At 37.6% G+C, this 20,393-nt stretch overlaps 1 protein-coding gene across 4 annotated transcripts in view; it reads right to left on the bottom strand.

Moving 5' to 3' along the window:
- VEZT (vezatin, adherens junctions transmembrane protein) overlaps nucleotides 1-20,393 on the bottom strand; it is a 47,324-nt gene that overhangs the window by 6,109 nt on the left and 20,822 nt on the right. For 2 of the 4 annotated variants that reach the window (XM_079303229.1, XM_079303227.1), the window contains exons 4-10: nucleotides 19,612-19,787; nucleotides 17,439-17,714; nucleotides 12,568-12,705; nucleotides 8,358-8,505; nucleotides 5,197-5,528; nucleotides 4,337-4,530; nucleotides 148-248 (exon numbers count right to left, since the gene is read on the bottom strand). In XM_079303229.1, the coding sequence (XP_079159355.1) occupies nucleotides 148-248; nucleotides 4,337-4,530; nucleotides 5,197-5,528; nucleotides 8,358-8,505; nucleotides 12,568-12,705; nucleotides 17,439-17,714; nucleotides 19,612-19,787 (1,365 nt within the window). Of the gene's footprint in view, nucleotides 1-147; nucleotides 249-4,336; nucleotides 4,531-5,196; nucleotides 5,529-8,357; nucleotides 8,506-12,567; nucleotides 12,718-17,438; nucleotides 17,715-19,611; nucleotides 19,788-20,393 lie in introns of all 4 variants that reach the window. The other 2 variants (XM_079303228.1, XM_079303226.1) reach the window with 1 other exon arrangement.

Here is a 20,393-nt window from a genome sequence, read left to right as displayed (position 1 = left end):
CCAATTTTGAAGTGGCACTGGCCACTTACTTGTCTGTCTTGGCAAGACAACAAGGTCACTGCACAAGCAACTGAAAAAAACAATGGATACAGCAAATAATCCCCAATTATTATTTTAAATGATCTTTTTTTAATTTTTTTTTTTTACCTGCTCTTCAGGGATTGGATCTTTGTTTTCTATGTATATGGCAGGCTGTGTTAAAGGTACTGTAGTATGCTGTAGGTTGTCACAGGAAACTTCAATTTTGCCTTTAGGGGAAAAAAGAAAAGGGATTTTTAAAAATAAAATTGAGTATTGGATGATGTTTCTGACTCACTCAAGCAGGGTCCAGGTATTTTTATAAAAGCAGGATTTGCAGATATGAAAAAAATGGTGAGAAGGCTGGTTAGGTTACACTGAAACACTGTTAGAGAGCACTTAAGTAACTTGGCTGTTTTGATAGAAGCTGGGTCCAATGGAACTTGTGCTGAAACACTTCAACTAACAAATCTCAGAAATTCTATAGACTTTGAAAACCTGCAGATAGCAAGCAAAATCAGTACAACCAGAGAAGAGACTTCATTCAGAAGTTTAAAAAAAATAAAATTATAGGCAAAACAGCTTCAAAGAACTGGAAAATATTGGAAGAATTAATTAAGGGAAGTTTACAAGAATATATTTCTGAGGTAGCAAGGAGACAAGTAACAGCCAGTGTGGATTTGTTGAAAATAGAAGATGCTAATTTTTCAATGCAGTAACAGGTCTTGTGTATAGAAAGAACCAAAGACATCCTGCATTTTGTTTTCAGTAGGACTTTTGACATAGTGTCATGACATCATTAAAAGAAAAATGCAAAGGCCTGGAAAAGTTATTTTCTGTGCTAAAGGTGCAAAACAGCCTCTTGGATCATCACAGCATGGTTACCATTTTCAGACCAGAATACATTGAGTGAGGATTTGTCTCAAGTCAAATACTCTCCAATATTTCCAATAGATGAAAGAAAAGAGTTGCATCTCATCATCTCATTAAATCTGCTGCATGAGGATGATCTGAAAGAACACTGAAGGGCACCACTAGGATAAAAAATAATACTGGAAAATCAGAGAGACAAACCAGGTAGAAATGGATTTCAGACCCAGCAGTTTGGTGACAGTTTGGCTGCAAATTTTTGTGCTCTGGAATGGCCAAGTGTGCAAGTACCTCAAAACTGACTGAAGAGCACCACTGAGAAAGTGGTGAGGAGCCTCAATGTTAACTCTACCCCACTGCAAGCAAAAAGCCAAACTACAAACTAGTACATACAAGCAACAGCACTGACTGTTAGACACATGAATTAACATTTCTACTCAGGCACTGATGGGCTGTGGATGGAACACAGTGCCCAGTCTGGGGTCTCTTCATTCAGTAACACAATGGGTCAGAGGGAATATGGAGGAAAACATTGGAAATGATAAGAGGACTAAATATAGTTATCAGGGAAAAGCTGAAGCATAGGGAGTCATGCAGAGAGAAAGAAACATAATAATAATCTTTGAGAATGTAAGAGCCATCAGGAGGAAATGGATTTCCATTGTGGGTGGATCAGAAGTACAGCTTTTAAATTGCAGCAAGAGGTACTTCTATTCAGTAATAACATTCTACTGGTAATGGAATTAAGTGCTGGAATAGATGCCTGGAAATACTGTAAAATGTCTCCAAAGACAGTTCTTTAGGAACAGGTAAATGACATTTACTGACAAATACTAATTTACCCTTGAGAAGGTAAATGGGTTAAATGACCTTGCCAAGCCCCACCTAACCCTATTTTCCATTTCTAATCTATACACTGAACACTTAGGGATGGTGAGATTACAGCAGAGCACCATGGCCTTGCTCTTAAAAATATCTAAAAAAGTTGTGTACATTTGCAAAGACAGAAACCGTTAAAAAGAAAAAAGGATGGAATTTAAACAGTTTGAGGCCCATTGTTTCAAAGATCATTAATGCTGTAACTAGCCATAAAGAGTACTCCATTCTGTAATATTAGCAGTAGATTACTACATGCTTAAATTGTTGAAGTTTAAGTGGTAAGTTTAATCAGTGATGAAAAAATGTGAAAGAATAAAGAGAAGAAGCTGAAAGTTCTAGGAAATGAGCAAAGATGTGCATGTAGATGAATGATTGATAGATCCACCCCTGTCCAAGAAATTTAAATAGAGGTGAATTCTCTTCAATGTGCTAAAGCCCCACTTCTTCTGAGGGTCTGTTCTGTACCTGGCAGGATCAGTGAGTAAAGGCACTGATTCTAGAAATACATCAAATTTTGTAAAGGAAGAAGCCAAACTGCATTCCTTGAAGGAACCATATGCTATAAGATACATGCTGGTGTCACCACCACCAACAGGCTAATATGAGGGTGTGAGAGTTCAAACTATTACCCTGAAAGGCTTTGCTTTAATGTACCTGTAAGAAACCAGCTCTGACATAATGATTCAGGGCAAGAAGCATGTACTGTGTGCTGAAGGGGACTCACCTCTTTATACAGATGCTGTACTGGCTGAAGTAGTTAGTTGAACTAAACATCTATTGTAGCAAAAGTGCTCAGCATCCACTTAGACACAATGCTCTAAGCTCATGAGATTCTTGAAACAACTCTTGTCAAAAGACTGATTAGTTTTAGGATAATAATGCATAAACATAAAAGCTGTGCTGATCTGCTATATTAACAGGAAGGTATCTTCCAAAGAATTTTCAGAAAGCATTGAAAAATAAAAGAGACAATTTATAGAAGTAATTTACATCACATCACTGACAGACCAGCTGTTTAAATTTGTAGGAAGACAGCAAAATAATTCATCTTGATTTCATGTACACCTTGACAAGGTCAACTCACAGAAGCTGGATGGCTTAGAAATATATCAAGAAAGTCAAATGTTGTCAGATAAAAATACTTCTCAATGACCAAAACAATTTAAAGTAGCTCCTGTAGAGTAGTTCAGTAAACTTGTTGCAAAATAGAGGTTCAAGCCCAGCACATTTCCATGAAAGCCAGTGGGCAAAAGTGAATGATTATTTTATTTTTTACTTCCCACATAATCCCTTCCTTCTAGATCACATACGAGGTTATTTTTGTACTGAACTTTAAAAGGAAGCAAGCTGTAATAAAAAGGCCTGCTGTGAAATTTATACACAAAGTAAAAATAAAACTAAAATAACTAAAAATACTATGATGTGTAGTCTAGAAAGAACTTTTAAGGAAAGGGGATAAAAGATCAGTGGAACTGCAGGTTGTGGAGGGCATCAACAAAACACAACAGGTCAGCACATGCAAATATATCAGGCTAGAGCTAACACCCTCGCAGGCTGTTATACACAGCACTAAGGGGGAAGCTGTAAGACTGCACTATCAGGCAAAGTACAGGAGTTTGTTTATACCATGTCTGGACCTGCACAGAGCCTGCAAGAAGCCTCTAGTGCTGCCAGTTCTGATATAAGCAGAACAAGGTTGCCCTGCCTGTCTCTAGGCCCATAGCAATATTTATCCATCTACTGGATATTCCACCCATACATCATTAAGAGCATAGTGCACTTCAGATTTGGATTTCTGTAGGTGACTTGGTGATACCCCAAGTTCTCTCCCCCAGTTTTCCTACTGCAGTCTCCATTACCAGCATTTCTCAGATGCTGGGCTGTGCCTTCCTAGGACAGTAAAAATGCTCCTGGAAAAAAGAAAGATTACAAATTACAGGTTCAATTCCATGTCAGGACAGCCAAAGTTCACTTCAGTTATTTAAGCTGGTTATGCTTCACAGGAACAGCATGAGTAGTACAGATCCTAAGGAGAGGGACAACAAACATAATGCTGGGATATACTGTTCACTAAGACTTTTAAGAATACCAAAGGTTAGTGCTCTCTCATTGAAAGAGGAGGTAAATGGGTATTATATGCTCAACATGATTTAAAATGTTACAGGAAATGTGATTGTCAAAAAAGTATCATGGCAGTGCCCTTATCGTTTCAATTACTGGCATAATTTAAATGCAGTAAATAAATGAAGATCTTGAGGGCAATCCATTGAAATCCTACCCCTTCATGGGTGATTCAAAAAGCCATGATCAGTCTACACTGAAAATGTAACCATCTGAATCCACAGGTCTAACAGAGTTAATATGCTTGCATTTTTGACTGAAACAAAAGCTTCAAGGCCATCACAGTGAAAAAGTCTGATACAAAGACACAGATTTTCAAAGTGTATGGCTGTATGACCTTCTTCAGCTAAAGTTTTGGTACACGGGCTGAACACTGTCATTGATCCATTTGACCATATCATCTCTAAAGTGTATCCCATTAGCTGCTAAATTAATGCCTCACATTTACCTTTTTTATTTGGGTTTCTTCCACCCATTTTTTCCACCTGAGAAATGGCTTCTTCCCAGCAGCTGTTGCTTGCTTGGATATGAGGCTGAATAAACTTTAGTTTTTGTTCCAGAACCTGATGGGCTTCTGTTGTCAACTCAGGTGTCTCCTTAGTGCTAACAAGCTTTTCAAGCTCATCCTCAAGAATTATTACCCTAAGTGATGAGGAGACAAACAGCAGTAAGTAATAAAAAATACTTAACTTCACCATTCTTTCAATAATTTAATGTAATTTAATGTAAGAACTTAATGTACTGTTATTTTCTTCAAGTCCAAAGAACCTAACTCAGTCAATTCCTCAAAGATGCCCCAAAATTTTAAAATTAAAATACTTTTTTCTACATCAAGATACATTGCTTACCTGCATTTGTTATAGAATTCTTATATGTAAGATTAAAGGAGTAGAACAGTCTCAACTGTTGCACCAAGGCAGTGAAAAAATCTTTAAGGATATTTACTAGGTAAATATATTTACATGATATTTACATGAGCTCAATGTTCTTATAAAGCATTTATTATGTTGAAAAATCAATGGAAGATAATTATGTTTTCGTATTTTTTTAAGGGAGTGACAAAAGCAAGGCAAAAATCTTAGAGCACTGCTCATCTTCAAGTTTTCACAAGATACTCAAAGAATACCCAGGAAAAATATTATATTCCATAGTAACCAGGGATATTTGAGCTCATACTGTGTAAAGATATGGCTATGATTTCAAAGACTATATCTGCCTTTTTTGGCTTTTAGCTGAGGACACAAGGTGACAACCCAAAGAACTTCACGTCCAAAGCCTTCTACACTCTTAATTCACGTGTGAACTTACTCATTGAGCAGTGCCTTGAGATGAAGCTGCAGGCTGCGTACCGCTGTCTGGAGACTGTTGAGCTCTCTGGACTCCTGCTTGGCCCTGGCTGGCCACTGCAAGCCCGACTGATGCTGAGTCTCGAAGTAGCGATAGAACTCGTAGCTCCTCTTGAGCTCCTCCAGGCAGGCGGCGTGGGTGTGAGGCAGGCCCTGGGTCACATCGCACAGGATGTGGTGGGGCAGCCGCTCCGGGGACACCAAGGGCTTGGGGGACGCGTTGGCCGGCGACAGCAGCAGCGCCAGCCTCCGGAAAAATTCTGAACTCTGCCCTACCCACAGCTGAAAGAGGACCTGCGAAACAGGGGAGGGTCAGCTATGTGCACCTGGGAAGGCAGGCGGCTTCCAAAGTAAATGTACAGATACACCACGCAAACATTCCTTGGCCAGCAACAGGAACTCTGAAAAACTGCAAAAATCCGCTGACTGTTTTTGAAGGGTATTCCAGAGCACATAAGGTTCAGAGCTTGTGAACCTTAGGTGACTGTTAATTCCTTGATGAAGGATATTAAATGCAATTATGCTCAGAAAGTTGTCGGAGTCCAAAACCTCATACTCCCATCGGCCAGTTTCATTATTTGCTATAATCTCCACATACCCTACAGCTCATTAAGTCATGCCAAAATTCCAGTGGCAGCAAAGACATTTTTCCTTTTATGAGGACAAGCTGTCATTTCTACAATCTAATAACTACTGCATTGCCCCACACCCAACCTTGAAATATGAGCCTAATTGCACTATACTTCAACAACAACAAAAAAATTCTACATCTGAAGAAAGCTGAGCTGCTAACTTATTTTTTTTTTCAGCTGAAGTGAGAAATTCTACCAATACTACTAAGGAAGAAAAGGCTTTTAAGAAATGGATTGATTCGCAATGTTATATATGGTACTAAAGAGGCCAGTCTATCTAGGAGCAAGGTAACTCAAAACTTTAATTTCTTGAGAACATCCACTTCCAGTGAAATGAAAATAACTGTTTCCTTAGTTTAGAGAAGTTTGTTTAGTAGACCATGACAGTACAGCAACATGTTTTACATCTAAAATGAAAAGGAAAGGTGATGATATTTTTCTCTGCAATAATGGCCCTTATTAAAAGGGATCAGTTGTAGGTAATTATGAGGTGTAGACTGAAACTTTTCACAAGCATTCCAGACCAAGGAAGACAAAACATTTACTCATCATGTCAAAAATACTTGGATGCAAACTGATAAAGTATTCCAAAAGAAAAAAGAAATCTCAATTTACAAAAGGTGCTCATGAGAAAAAAGAATACATGAATGACATGAAATTAATTTGGGGCACACATGCAAGACTGATCTGGCTGGGGGCAAAAATGCAAAGCAAACAAATGGGCAGCAATCACTCAAGTGTTCCTGAACGTGTAGTGCCCTGTACAAAAAATCAAAAGCTCATGCTGCAACAAGCACAAAAGAAGACCAATCCCTTCCACCAGACATAAATCACAGGCAGTAAAAAGTAGCACAGAAATAGTGGACTTCAGGAACTGATAATAATAAGATAAACCTACCTGAAAAAAGGCACAACGACAAGAGAAAAGGAAATTCCAGATGTATTTACGGTTGCAAGCAGCTTGCTCTGCCAAAAACTACTGATGATCTTTGCTGACACAGAAAATACCCAACAGACTCTCCTCAGCTTAGACTGGTATTTTTTTTCTTAAGTAAAAATTTTTCACTCTTTAAATTGCTTTACTTCAAGGACAAGGTAACCAAAAGGTACCTGCTATATTTGTCATGTGGCTTAGCAGGACCTGCTTTTTAATATAAAGACAAATTCTCTCAAAGTGAAAAAAAATACCTGAAGAGGACTGCACATACATCCAAGGCTCACCACACAAACATGTCCCAAGGTTATCAAAGTATGTTATACCTAGACAGGAATCTGCTTAGGACTGATTTATGTTAATTTAGTTTGGTTCAGCTATACTACACCCAGCCTACATTGCTGGCTGTTATGACTTACCATAAATTGAGATTTACTAGTTGTTGTGAGCTTAACTGTATCCAGAAAGCATCCTAACCAGTTTAACTAAAACAGAGTTCAGTTAAATTACTGCAAATTGCAGGCAAACAAAGGCTTAGCTTACAAGCTTGGGCACCTCTGACTGCCTTCTTGTGCTTAAAAAGAAGTGGGTATATTAGCAGGCTTACATGGTTGCAATTAGAACTTCAGCTAATGAAATGCAAGAAAAAAAATCCCAATGCTATTTATTGTAGCTCTTAGCTTACAACTAATTAGACAATGCCTTAAAGCTTAGTAATCACTATTACTGGTAACATTTACTGTCAGAACAAAAGAAGTCAAGGTCTATAAATTAAGAGAAAAAAATGCAACAAAAACCAACCCTAGAGAAACAGAAGTCATATAATAATGGAACTTTTCATTAAAAAGACAATGCTCAAGGGGAACTGCCCTGGCAGAGGACCATTAGAATATACAAGGCTTGCATTCAAATGAGATCTTCCTTCCAATTGACTCATGCAAATAAAAAATACCTAACATCTCAAAACAAAATAGATAAAAAGGCCATTATGTGGTTGTCACTCTGTTCAGTTAAAAGTTTTTCAAAGATCAAAGAACTACACTGGCTCATGGCAGCAGGGATCCAAGCTTATGATTTCTACTCCTCAGTGTGACTACATGCAGCTACTCCCTTTGGCATTTACAACCAATTTGTGATTCCCGATGTCTCTCCTTTTATTCATGTCAAGAGATTAGATTAAAAAAATAATTAAACTGGAATTTATCTGAAAAACATCTGGAAATTACTTTATTCAGCTGGGATCAGAGAGCAAAAAATCCTGTTTAAGGGGATTGATCAAGCTGATTGTAGAACTCTGACTTGAACTTCCATGATTCACAGAAAAATATCTTAAAGTTGTATTGTATTGTATTGTCTTTCTCTACATGCACAAAGAAATCACATGAATGCTGATAAATGTAGAAACACATAATAAAAGCTTGATTGACTACACCTTACCCTCAATTCAGTGTGTTGCTACAGGCTAGGACATACAAGCCACAGGACTTCATCATGACAAGAGAAAAATTTTCACCAGAAGCCTGCATGGTTGCCTTAAGCCCTTCTAGGAGAGCTTACCTTGAGTGCAGGCAAGCTGAAGCCATCAGTCAGATTGTGTGCCTCCTCTTCAGAGACCTGCTCTTCACTCAGTCCCAGACCCAGCTCCTTAAAGGGGACCACACAGATGTAGCTGGTCACGTTGTCACTCTCCGAGTTCAGAGGGTAAGTTTAGTTGGAGTTAAGGCGGTAAACAAAGTCACTTTTGCATTAAAAACACAGAAAAGTAAAGAAATACTTAATAAGGTTTCTTATTCCAGGCACCTTTTATGAAAGCACACACTTTCATCCCAAATCCATGTGAATCCTGTTTAACTGGAAATTTTGAAATCCTTATTTGAAGCACAAGTTTTAAAGGCTCTTAGAGGATGAGAGATAAGACATTGACAAAACACCTATGTCAAAATACAAACACATAAAAAGAAACAAAGTAGATTGATGAAAAATCCCTGCATCCCTTTTGAATGAGTGAAACAGCTTACTTTTAAATATTGAGTTTCCAAGAGATAGTTCATGTCAATCTTAAACCGGTTATTAACAGAAGAGAGAGAACAATTGTGCAATTTTAAGTTTTCAAGGTAGCCTGTGGTATAGACTAAACTCAGGATGTGAATTCACTGAGAGGTCTGTCTGTGGATGGACTGCTCAGAGGTCGTTACAGTAAAAGTTCTTTGACATTTCAGAGAGCTCTGTGAAGAACAGGAGCTCTCTGTCATACCATTAACTTACTGATTACCTCACTTATGATCTTGACAGGATGAGTGGCAAACTGGTATCTATCAACACCATTCAGCACATTTAAAATCTCAGTAGGAAAATGTACATTTCCAGTCCCCGAAAATGCTTAGAAGGAGGAAGCAAGCCCAATATAACTGATACCAGAAGACAGATAAAATAATTCATAGACTAGGCAGCATTTATTTTAAAATACTACTAATTTGAGGCTAACCTCAGGCTGGGGAGGAATAGTTCAAGATTTTTGCATGTTTTCTGATAGTTACCCAGTCAAAAATTAGTAAAATTAATTTTAAAACAGAAACATAAACTTATGGCCCTAGGTACAAAATCACACTTGTTCCACAGAAATATATATATATATTTGTAAAGCAGTAATGAAAAGATGATCTTAATTTAAAATATGTGTTTTTTCATTTACAGTTTGATCTAGAAACTGAATGCTCTTATCTCTTGCACATAAAGCCAAATAGAAGCACTTGTCTCTTGCCCAACTAATGTGTTTTCTGGGGGAAGCTACAAGTTCCATCCACTTTCACACCCAAATTTTCCATGTGCTAAATTTTCATAGGATTGAATTTGCAAAAGGGATTTGCTCAAGAGGCATTTACCAGTTAAGCAGAAGAACATTGTGTGAAAAAGTAATATTCTGTGTCCCAGCAAACAGCAAAGCAAAGTGTCCAAGATCTAAAAAACCACATTTCTCCCTCCTTTATCCCTAATGCCCATAAAGGAAGAAGCCTATTAAGTGTTCAGACAAAACCCTGCAATGTAAATTAATCGGGATCAGAATATTACTTTTGTCACCAGCACCTGCCTCACATAAATAGTGTCTATCCTAAATTAACCTGACAGCATGCCCAGCAGAGGGAGCACATAGGATGAGGATGATAACTCCATCATAAATTGAAAATTCAGGACCATTTATCTTAGAAACTACTTGTACTCTTTGTTAGCCTTTTCCTGTAACATGAATTTCCAACAGTATGGATGCCACAAAAAGCAGTTTGGACAGATGTGGATTCCTAAGTCATGCTAACAATAAATTCCAGGCAACATCTCAAATGCAAGGCTTGACTAAGGAGCCACTTACCCATACTGTATCTCAGCCAGGGATTCCCAGTGGCCTCCTGCACCTCCTGCCTTGCCTCCTCTACTGCAGCCCTTCCACTCCCATCTCTTATCTGAGAGATGAAAGCAGAGAACTGACCCCATGCCCCCATTAGCATCCTAAGGATCAAACATTTAGAAAGTTTAAACATATACACACCATTATATACAGGAACACACTTCCTTTGTGCACTTTGATCTAGTAGTATTTTTAGCCCTAATGCCTTCTGTTAAAGCCAAAATACTAAAGCCTAACTACCTTAGATTAGTTAAATTTTTCTGTCTCTGTGAAAATATTTCATTCATCTGTTTAACTTACATGCCTTATTAGCTTGAAAGAAGGCAATGCTACTTAAAAATGAACTGTCAAATCCAGAATAAAATGCCTGTACAGTAAATGTCTACCCTCTATCAGGTCAGACACTCTTATTTACCTAGAGAGAAACAAGAATGCTAATATATCCCTGTATATACCCATTTAATATTCATATTTTAGTCTTCAAAAGCACCATTCCCATCTAAAGACCTAACAGGAGGGCCTCACAGGGAAATCCTAGCTGCTTTTCTACAAAATTCTTGCCTGCTCACCAAGGGTGAGCTAAGTATGTGACAAATTGGCTGGTCATGCAACAAATATTGCACTGAAAAATGCCCAAGTGTCTCTACTCAGACCTTCCAGCATGGCAATTTAGAATTTTATAATCTCAAGAGGGTACTACTTTTTGTTTAGCTTACTTGTTATCTTGTATGAATTTTCCCTCTCCCTAGTTAAAGGTATGTGTTTTTCTAACAGTTCATGATGCAATAACTAAACCTTTACAGAAGAGAAGGAACAAGTTTTTACTAGATTTACAACAGGAAATTTGCAAATTTCCCTGTGCTCAGTGCATCTCAAAGACATAGAATGCATTTTATATGCATTCCATTCTAATGGGGTAAGATATCAGTTTAAAATACTGCTATCCAATGTCTGGTTTTATCACTAATAAAAAAATAACACTATTTATGCCTTGACAACAAACAACATCACCTCACAATAAAATCAAAGCTTTTTAAGTTTACATGGTCCAATGCCCAGGTCTTACCTATCAAAATAATTCAAGGGAAATGGAGTGTCAGACCATTGTGCATCAGCTGAGGATAAGATTATTAACATCAGCCAGTAATACAAGCTAGAAGATTTCCTCCATCCAGCTTGTATATAATTACATCAGATTCCCACGATGCAGAACCCACAAAGCCCTTAAGAACAAAAGTATTAAGCAGCTAGCATGCCGAGGGAAGCACTGCCTGAGTCACCACACAATTCAGTGGAGGACAGTGCAGAGAGCCTTGGAACTGGTCTGCATGACATCCTGTAAGGACTTAACCCAAAGTGCCTAATTTCTATAACCTTAGATTGTGAATTAAAAGAAAAATACTCTTTTCTATGGAATTTTGTTCATTGATTTTGAGCAATGCACTCTTGCTGACATGAACATATCAGAGCAAGAATGGTGTAAGAAAATGCTGAGCTATTTCTGCTAGTACCCAACTATCTCTCCACACAAAATGCAAGCAATATGATGTACCATCTCATTAAATTTCTGGTCTACCAAGTTTGACACAACTGCCGGGTATAAGGCAAAAAGATGACTGCTTATTTTCTCTTCTACATGGGAACAAATTTTAATTAGGACAAAAGTATTTAACTCTACTCAGTGAAGGCAGCTATCTAACAAAAAGAGGGTACACTAGCCACATGTTGAAATTTTATATTGCTGAACGTCTAGTTCTACTGAATAGAAGTGAGAATGATAATATATCAAATTTATGCAATTTGTATCACCACTGAATAAAGCTGTGACTTAAAATTTTTAATTCTCTGTCACAGGTTTATCAGACTGATCTCCTTCTAACATATTTGAGATATACATTAATGTAAAAGCTTAATTTGCTGCAGTTAATTTTGGTAGGTGAAAACCAACTTACCTTTGAACACAGGGATGTTGAGTGAAAGGCCATATTGTTCAGAGAAGAGGATATTTTGGTGCAAGGATATTTTAGGCTAAGAGGAATTATAAAACAAAATATTGAAGGGCTCCAAAACACATCGGCAGCACTTATACCAAAAGCATGGGTGTCAATAATGGTACAAGGTTTTCAGTGCACTGAATCTTATCTTGTACTGAATCTTACCTCACACTGAACAGTACACAAAAAGGCAATTTTTAAGCATATTTCAAACCAAACCAAGCCCCGATTTACTAAGCTACCTTTTCTTTCCCTTGTTTAGATGTGTAATTAGATGCTGTACGCTTCTAGACATCCTGACTCTGAACATTGGCACAACTGCAGGTAGGCAACACAGACTGCCTGAAGTGGTGGGTTTTCAGAGCAAGGATATTTTTTCAGCATGTAGAGGGTAGCCAGTCTGGCAGCTCGGAAGTTGGCTCTGACGGATCGATACACGGCTTTCCGGAGGCCGATCAGGTGCTGACTAGGATGCTGTCCAGCTTTATTAAATGGGCAAGCGGCACTGACCCTGTCAAGCAAACTTGAAAAGTAAAATGTGATACAACTGTACAGATGTCCTAAAGTACTTTTAAAGAATAGTACATCACTTTGCCTATTTCATTATTTAGAAAGTTTTTTTTCAAATCACTCAGTAACTATGAGACTAAAAAGAAAAACTTAGCATATCAGTGATATATTTAATCAAAATTTCAGACAGCAGCCAGGATTCCTCAGAAAATAGCCTAAATTTATTCTCATCTGAGCTATGGCAAAACTCCTGAGCACACTTATTTTCTCTAAAATTTTCTAAAATGGTACAGTAATGATAGACATAACATAGACTTATTTCAATCAGGATACAAAACTATTACAAGCCCACTGTCAGCTTTGGAAATTTTAATACACATGTATTTAACATATACCTCTTTATATCCAAATTCATTTTTCATTAATTTTTTGCAGAAAAAAAGGCGCCAATACATAGCCTTTCATGCAAAACACAATATTCTTTTAACTTCCTGATGCAGAAAATTTTCTAGGTGAAGAGAAATATTTGAGAGGTGACACAGATTTTATAATCATGCAATGAATGGCAGCTGTGTTTATGAGTCTTGACATGTAAACACATGAAATGTATGCACCACACAAGCATATTGGAAAATACATTTGGGTCCAGCTTTTCAGGTGAATATATCATTTAAAAGAAACAATGCCATTTGCCTATTAGAATATAACTCAGTGTGGCTACAGCACTGTAAGAAATTTCCTCATCTGGAAATAAAATGAATTGTGACCTGGGTGAACATTGAATAGGTCTGGGGAACTTTAGCTCCAGCTATATCTCTTCATATACAATGATGTCAAACCTGTGACTGAGATTCTGGAAACAGCCTAGGTGCACTCTACTTGCTGGGACTGTTTTTACTAGAATCAACTCAGGAATGAACACAGTCTGGAGAACAGGACAATCAGTTGTGATTAATTTTTGGGGGACTGGAAGCCTACTTCTGCTGTCACTTTTCCCAGGGCACAGTGAAGAGATGATTTCATGTACAGTCACTTAAAAGGGAAAAAAATACAGGGTACCTGGTAAGCCTGAGGTGGGTTGCTGCATTGGTAACTATTTCTGTAGTCCATCTGACTAAAAAGCTGACCAAGCTGGTAGACTGACACTGCTGGAAAAATGTCAGCAGTGTCAGTCAGTCCTACTCCATATGCTTAGCTGGACCGTGCTGTACATTGGCTGGGAGGGGAAATAGCTTGTGGCCTTCACTATCAAATATGAAAACCAGAGCAGCCCACCCAGTGAGCAAAGCTGGAACCATAGATCAGGATGTTTAACACCATTAACACAGGCAGATTCATGCCAAATATTGCCATACATAGAATATGCTAGCTGAAATATAATATAAAATATCTGCATACCATTTTAAATGATGTGTTATTAAAATGGTTTATATAACATCTTAGAAACTACTTTAAAATCTAAAAAAAAAAATAAAAACAAACTGTGTTTCCATTTCTAAATGTAAATTTACAATGCTAGCCTTGCTGTATCTTTCACTAGGGAACACAACATGTAATGCAGTACATGCCAATCTCTAACCTTTCCCTAGCTTTTGAAAGCAACAACTGGAAGTGTTTATGTATAACCTCTCACATCAGTTTGTAGACCCAAGCCCATGTGAATTGTCAGAAGCAAAGCTCAAAGAAAAAGCTCAAAGAAAAGGAGCAAAATTTTTCTACCATAAAGCAGAGACAGAGATCTATGTTCTACTACAGCAATGAAGACTTTTCCAATTCCTATAGAGAACAAATATAGCGTAACTCATGCACAGCATGTACTGCCAATATTCAGCAAAACAATCTGCTTTCCTTCTGGAATGGATTGTTTCAGTGCTTTTTGTAAAAAAAAATTCTTCCTTATTCTACTAACCTAAATTAGTAGAATCTATCATATGTCTTTCTGTCAGGCATATCATACCCCTAAATTCCTAGTGTTTAATTTATCTTTACAGAATCACAGAATGGTTCGGGTTGGAAGAGAACACAAAGATGCTCCAATTCCAAACCCTCTGCCATGGGCCTGGACACCTTCCACCAGACTCCTGAAAGCCCCATCCAGCCTGGCCCTGAACACTTCCAGGGATGGGTAAGTCACCACTTCTATGAACAATCTGTTCCTGTGTTCCTACCCAGGTGAGGTCTCGGCCATCTCTGCATCACAGAGCTGGTACCATGCAGACACACCTGAAATTCCAACAGCACTAAACACTTCCAAAGCCCATGCTGGAATCAGAATATCAAGTTGTCTTTGAGAGCAGCTAATGTAAGAGAACCCTGACAGGATTAAGAATCACAGAATAGTTAAGACTGGAAGGGACTGCTGGAGGCCATCTAATCCAAGCTCCCTGCTCAAGTTCTTAGTTCCTGATTTCTGTGGCTGCAGTTGATTTTACTGGGTGGAAGAGGAATGAAGGCAAAAGGATGTTTGACTATCTATTTGAGTGTAACAGTCACTATTACACAGCCATAAACCACTTAACATATAGAGAACTGATCAAAAACTTAGCAGTAATAATCTACCATTTACAGACACAGTCCAATATCAATTAATAAGGGGCAAATAGGGTAGAATAAAGCAAAGCCATAGATATTTCAATAGATATTTTAATGGACAGATATTTCAATGGATGTGTAAATTAGCCTAGAGAACAGAAATGGGTGGTGTCATGGGGAGGAAAACCAGCAGTGGAGCACAAGGAACTTCAGGATGAAGCTGCAGACCTGGACTTGCCCTGTTAGGGTTTAGCTAAGAACAATCAAAGTCTGAACTCAGTACTGTTTAAATGACAGCTTCAGTTCCTTTCCACTCACAATACTCTCAATGCACAAGCCAAACTATGCTGAGTTAGCAGTACCTTAAAACAGCTGCCCATGTAACACTGACCAGGATGCTGTACCTGATTGAAATCTCATTTCTTCAAGGATATAAAATAACACAAGAGAATACTCAGTAATTTTTCAAATGCAACCATTTCTATTGCCATGAGATTCTTTCTGAATAAGCACTCAGATTTTGATAACCTTAGTACAGAAATACTAAACTTTGTTCTGCTGAGATTTACTGTAGAAAGTTCAAGAAATAAAAAAGGGAAAACTAACATTTTGGATCATATTCAAAGAGATATTCTAAGTGAAGAATTTCACATTGCCCTGTGCAGCAGCATCTCTTGCATATTTAGATGCAGAAAAGCACACTCTGGAGTTAGAACTCCCTCTAGGCTAAACCACCCCAAAATTTGTACAGCACTGACTTCTTTATCCTGTACAGTTGTTCCAGTGAGGATGCTGGCACAGTCAGACTTCTCCCACTCCATCCATATACCAAAGTCTTTTGAAAAGCTTGCCAAAGTTTCAAGTAAAGAAGCTATTGCATCAAGCATCAGCTTAAAGACCAATCTGTTTTTTGTTAATCTGTTATCTAAGATATGTAGTAAAAGAACAAGGCAGCAGCAATTTAGACATTGACCACAAGTTCGTTTGCTTAAACTTAGGCAAAAATCCAAATGTTTTTCTCATCTGTAATTTGGACAAGCCTGAACAACAATTTTTTTTAAGAACCCGTTTGCAAAGATAAGACTGCCTATTGCTCAAGTATATGCTTCTTCAGCAAAAATCCAGACCAAAACAAAAACCACATAGCTAGGCAGAATGAAGACATGCTTATGCATTCCATAGAGAGTGAAACATTTCTTCAGTAAAACACACTGAAGGTATCTCAAGCTAAAAAATTAATCCAGAATTTGAAGTCATAAGTTGCACACTTGCATGTAAGAACATGTGTCTGAATGCAGAATAATTGGACTGGTGCAGATAAACATCTTGCTGCCCACAAGGGAATTTTTGGGGATTTTTTAGAGAGTTGATTATATTTTAGGTGTTGGTGTTTCCGTCCTTTAGCCTTCAGCCTTCAGAGGAATTGGCACACATATGGATTCATCATAGGTGGTTACAACACAAAAGCATCCACAGCAATGGGAGTGCACAGACACAGACCTGTTGGCTTTGGAATCACTGCAGGCACTGAACATTTTCTGATGTCCTTTCACATAGCAAATCAGCAAAACTTATCAAACAAATACAAGAGCTAAATAATCAGAAACATTTTTGCATCCCTTAAGTGGGAGGCAAATTCAACAGAAACTAATTTAAGAATCTAAATGTTTCAACAATTGCATGTAAGAGAAAAAGACTAATGTTAACTTTACTTGAGGTGGGAAATGATGTTTGATGGGTTTTGCTGATTACTGTGTTATCACTACTTCAGACATATTTGTTAAATGGTTTTCATGTCATCCTGTTTTCTAAAATATAAGCAATTACCTGCAGATCCGTCTATTTACATCAATTTGGTAATGTAAGATAAAAAAAATCTATAAATGATACTCTCCAAAATAGTTAACTTAGTTCAAAGTCCATTTGTTCATATATTCCATTGCTAGCAATGCAGGACATTTCAAAGGCATGTGAGTTTTGTGAGACTTAATTCACCTTCAGGATGCAGGGTTTTGATACTGAGTTGTTAGAATTCATACTTTTAGTATGAATGGTAATTATACTATTTCATGTAAATTAAAACCTTTAAGTATTACATTTTCAGTAATTTCACTTGTTATGGAGACAGTGTAACAAGACAATTTTAGACAACAGCTGGTTTGAATGGATCTGTGTATCAAATAAAGTGAAATACAGACTCACAGGGTAAATCCTCTGGAAATCACTTCAGTCTCTTGAATGAGTCGAAGAGCTTTCCTCACTAGATTAGTGAAGGCTCGGCTATTGGCCACTGTTTCTTCCAGCTGGATACAGTATTTTCGCAGGGACATTTGCAGCTTGGCTGTTCTCCAGGTGCCCCACACTCTAAAGACAGCATAGAGGAGCAGCACTGGTCCGCACAGCAGCCATGATGATTCCTTCCACCACGAAGGAAACATAAGCAGTGCACTTACAAAGGCAAGGAACAACGAGACATCCCTGCAAACAGAGACAGCACCACCAACCACACATTACTGAGGGCAAACAAGTGGGAAAATTACCAAGTTTTCAGTTACAGTTGAGATTACCACATCTTATTGTGGGGCTTTTATGTAGGTCCTGAAGGAAACAGTGAAAACTACTTGTGACAGGTTTAGATGAATACATACATTATATTACTTGGCTCGTATACTCTAAGGAAACCTTTCTTCAGCTTTTTTACAGTATGAGTAGGAGAGTAATGTACCACTTTAAAGGTCAGTTTTTCTTAAACATATGACTTAAAAAAATAGAAAAGAAAATTCAAAAAAAGAAAAAACCTGACTACTCAGCATTATAAGCCAGGGCGTGTAGGAACTGTAATATCTGTACTTCCAGGTTCAAGAGTACAGTAGGGAAGGGCATGTTTCTTTTGGTAGCAAATCCCTCAATTAGTGCCAGCTGTATTTTTTCTAGAGTCTGACTCATTTAACTTGGACACCAATGCACCACTAGTTTCTAACACAATTTTATAAAGATGGCTTGAATAATCTTTTGAAATATTTTGGCACCTTTTGAAAATTCTTAAAGGACAGAGTTCCTAGTATCTCAGTTATCTCTCAAAGACATTAAAAAGCTTATAAAGTTGTTGCTTTCCTCTAGAAAATTCAACATAAATAAGTAACTGCTAGAAAATACACTGTATTTCATATATATTATTACATGGCTTTGTAAAATAATCACAGTCTTCAGAAAGATGGATGGATACCACCTTCAAGGTGCATTACAACTATACTTTTCCAGAATGTTTTCAATGAAAAACATTTCTTTTCCTTCATCCCTTATAGCTGTGTATCCTGCATTTAGGTTTGGAAGTATTCACATGGAATATTTTTCCATTTCTAAAATAAGGCACAATCTCTAAGTTTCTATTTCCTGGACAATTTTGTGGTGCAATTTCAACCAGCTTTACAAGTGTTAACTCTTTAGGGCTACTGGCTACTGATAGGTTTCAGTAAAGGCCCAGGGTTAAAATATTCCAAATATGTAACTACCTCTGAAAGGGACAGACACAGTCTTTAACTTCCTTGGTACATTAAAAAATAAAGTCCCACACATAAAATAAATCACAATCAGCTCACTTCATTCATTTTCAGCTTCTGGCTGGTTAAACCAGTCTTCATGGACAGACCAAAGATGAAAATGCAAACTCCACAACCCATGCCATGGCTATTCCAATTCCTAAGTACCCTCAGAGTTCAAAAGATTTCCCCTAAGTCCCAGCTGGAATCACTGGCAGATTAATTGCATTATTCTTCTTCATATCCTTCCCTTATCTGAACAGAACAAATGATGACTGATCACCATCTTCTACATATCATAACACTATTCCATCCCAGAGATATGCAGGTCCTTTCCTGGAGTGGTACTGCATACCCAATTATTCATCACTTTACTTCTCCTTCCCAAGTATAGCATTAAACTTTTGTCTTTATTGAATTTTCTACAGTTTTTTAAGGTATTTCTCCAAGATACTGTTGACCTCTGGTCTATGAAAACACAAACTTGGTGTCATCTGGAAGGTAAACAACATTCACAAATTTTATAAGTGTACTTTATCAGCTGAAAGTTAAAGAAACTGAATAATGCTAGGAGCAGAAAAATCTGGTTCAAGGGTTCTCTTTCTTGACAGGGAGCATCAATAATGACATAACTTAAACAGTTGAGATGTGACTATAGCAATTTTATCTACATTTTTAGTGTATATATGAGAAAATCTGGGGACTAGTATTATAAGGACCCAAGGACTTGAGAAAAAACATAGTCACTTTAATGTTGCATTTTATATCAAGAATGTACAATATATTTTTTGCTTGTTTCTCAGTGACTATAATGGTAGATATCCTCAATACCATACCAAATATTAGGAGTTGCTAGGGAGCGTAGCGTTGGAAGCTGTCTGTTTTCCTGTTGCTTACACTGCCCTGCAGACAGGATACTGGGGTCAAGGAATTCAATCAGTTCCACATCCTCCTGCAGCAGAACTTCCTGTTGCAGGATGGTACGGAGCGTGTCAACTCGAAATCCAACATCCTTACCATGTACAAATGGGCAGGAGAAAAAATAGGCATTAGTAAAGAATATGTAAATTCTTAATTTTAAGTTAGCAGAACAAAGAAAACACCCACACTACACTTTACTGACAACAGTCTGTTCCCAGGGCACAGGAATGTTTCAGATATATCACAAGTAGCTACTTTTTATTAAACTTGTTTAACTTTAAAAGCTCACATACTTCCTAACAGTTTGGGCTTGCAGAATGCATCACACTGAATCTGTGATCTGACCTAGATAGTAACAATAACTGGAAAAAAGCCAATGAGTATGCCAATATGTTTGCATAAGAATAAGAGAGGTACTGAATCTATTAGAGGATCATTAAAAAAACAGAAAATATTTCTTATAATATGTCATCACATCATTTCTATCATTAACAAACAAAACTTAGAAAGAGAGATATTTCTAATAAGTCAGCAAAAAGCCACTTATGGACACTTAATAACAGTAGGGTCAGTGCACTGGATCAAGACCCCAAGACAAGGCAGGAGTTCCCTCCTGCAGGATTCTGTATCTTTCCCAAGGGAACTCAATCCAAAGATGAAACAGCACAGGTCTCTGAAGACCTCACACCTCTAAACC

This window comes from Erithacus rubecula (assembly GCF_903797595.1).
Source record: "Erithacus rubecula genome assembly, chromosome: 4".
NCBI classification, from domain to species: domain Eukaryota; kingdom Metazoa; phylum Chordata; class Aves; order Passeriformes; family Muscicapidae; genus Erithacus; species Erithacus rubecula.
Note: the sequence above shows the minus strand (reverse complement) of the source record. Positions and strands in the feature narration are given on the sequence as shown.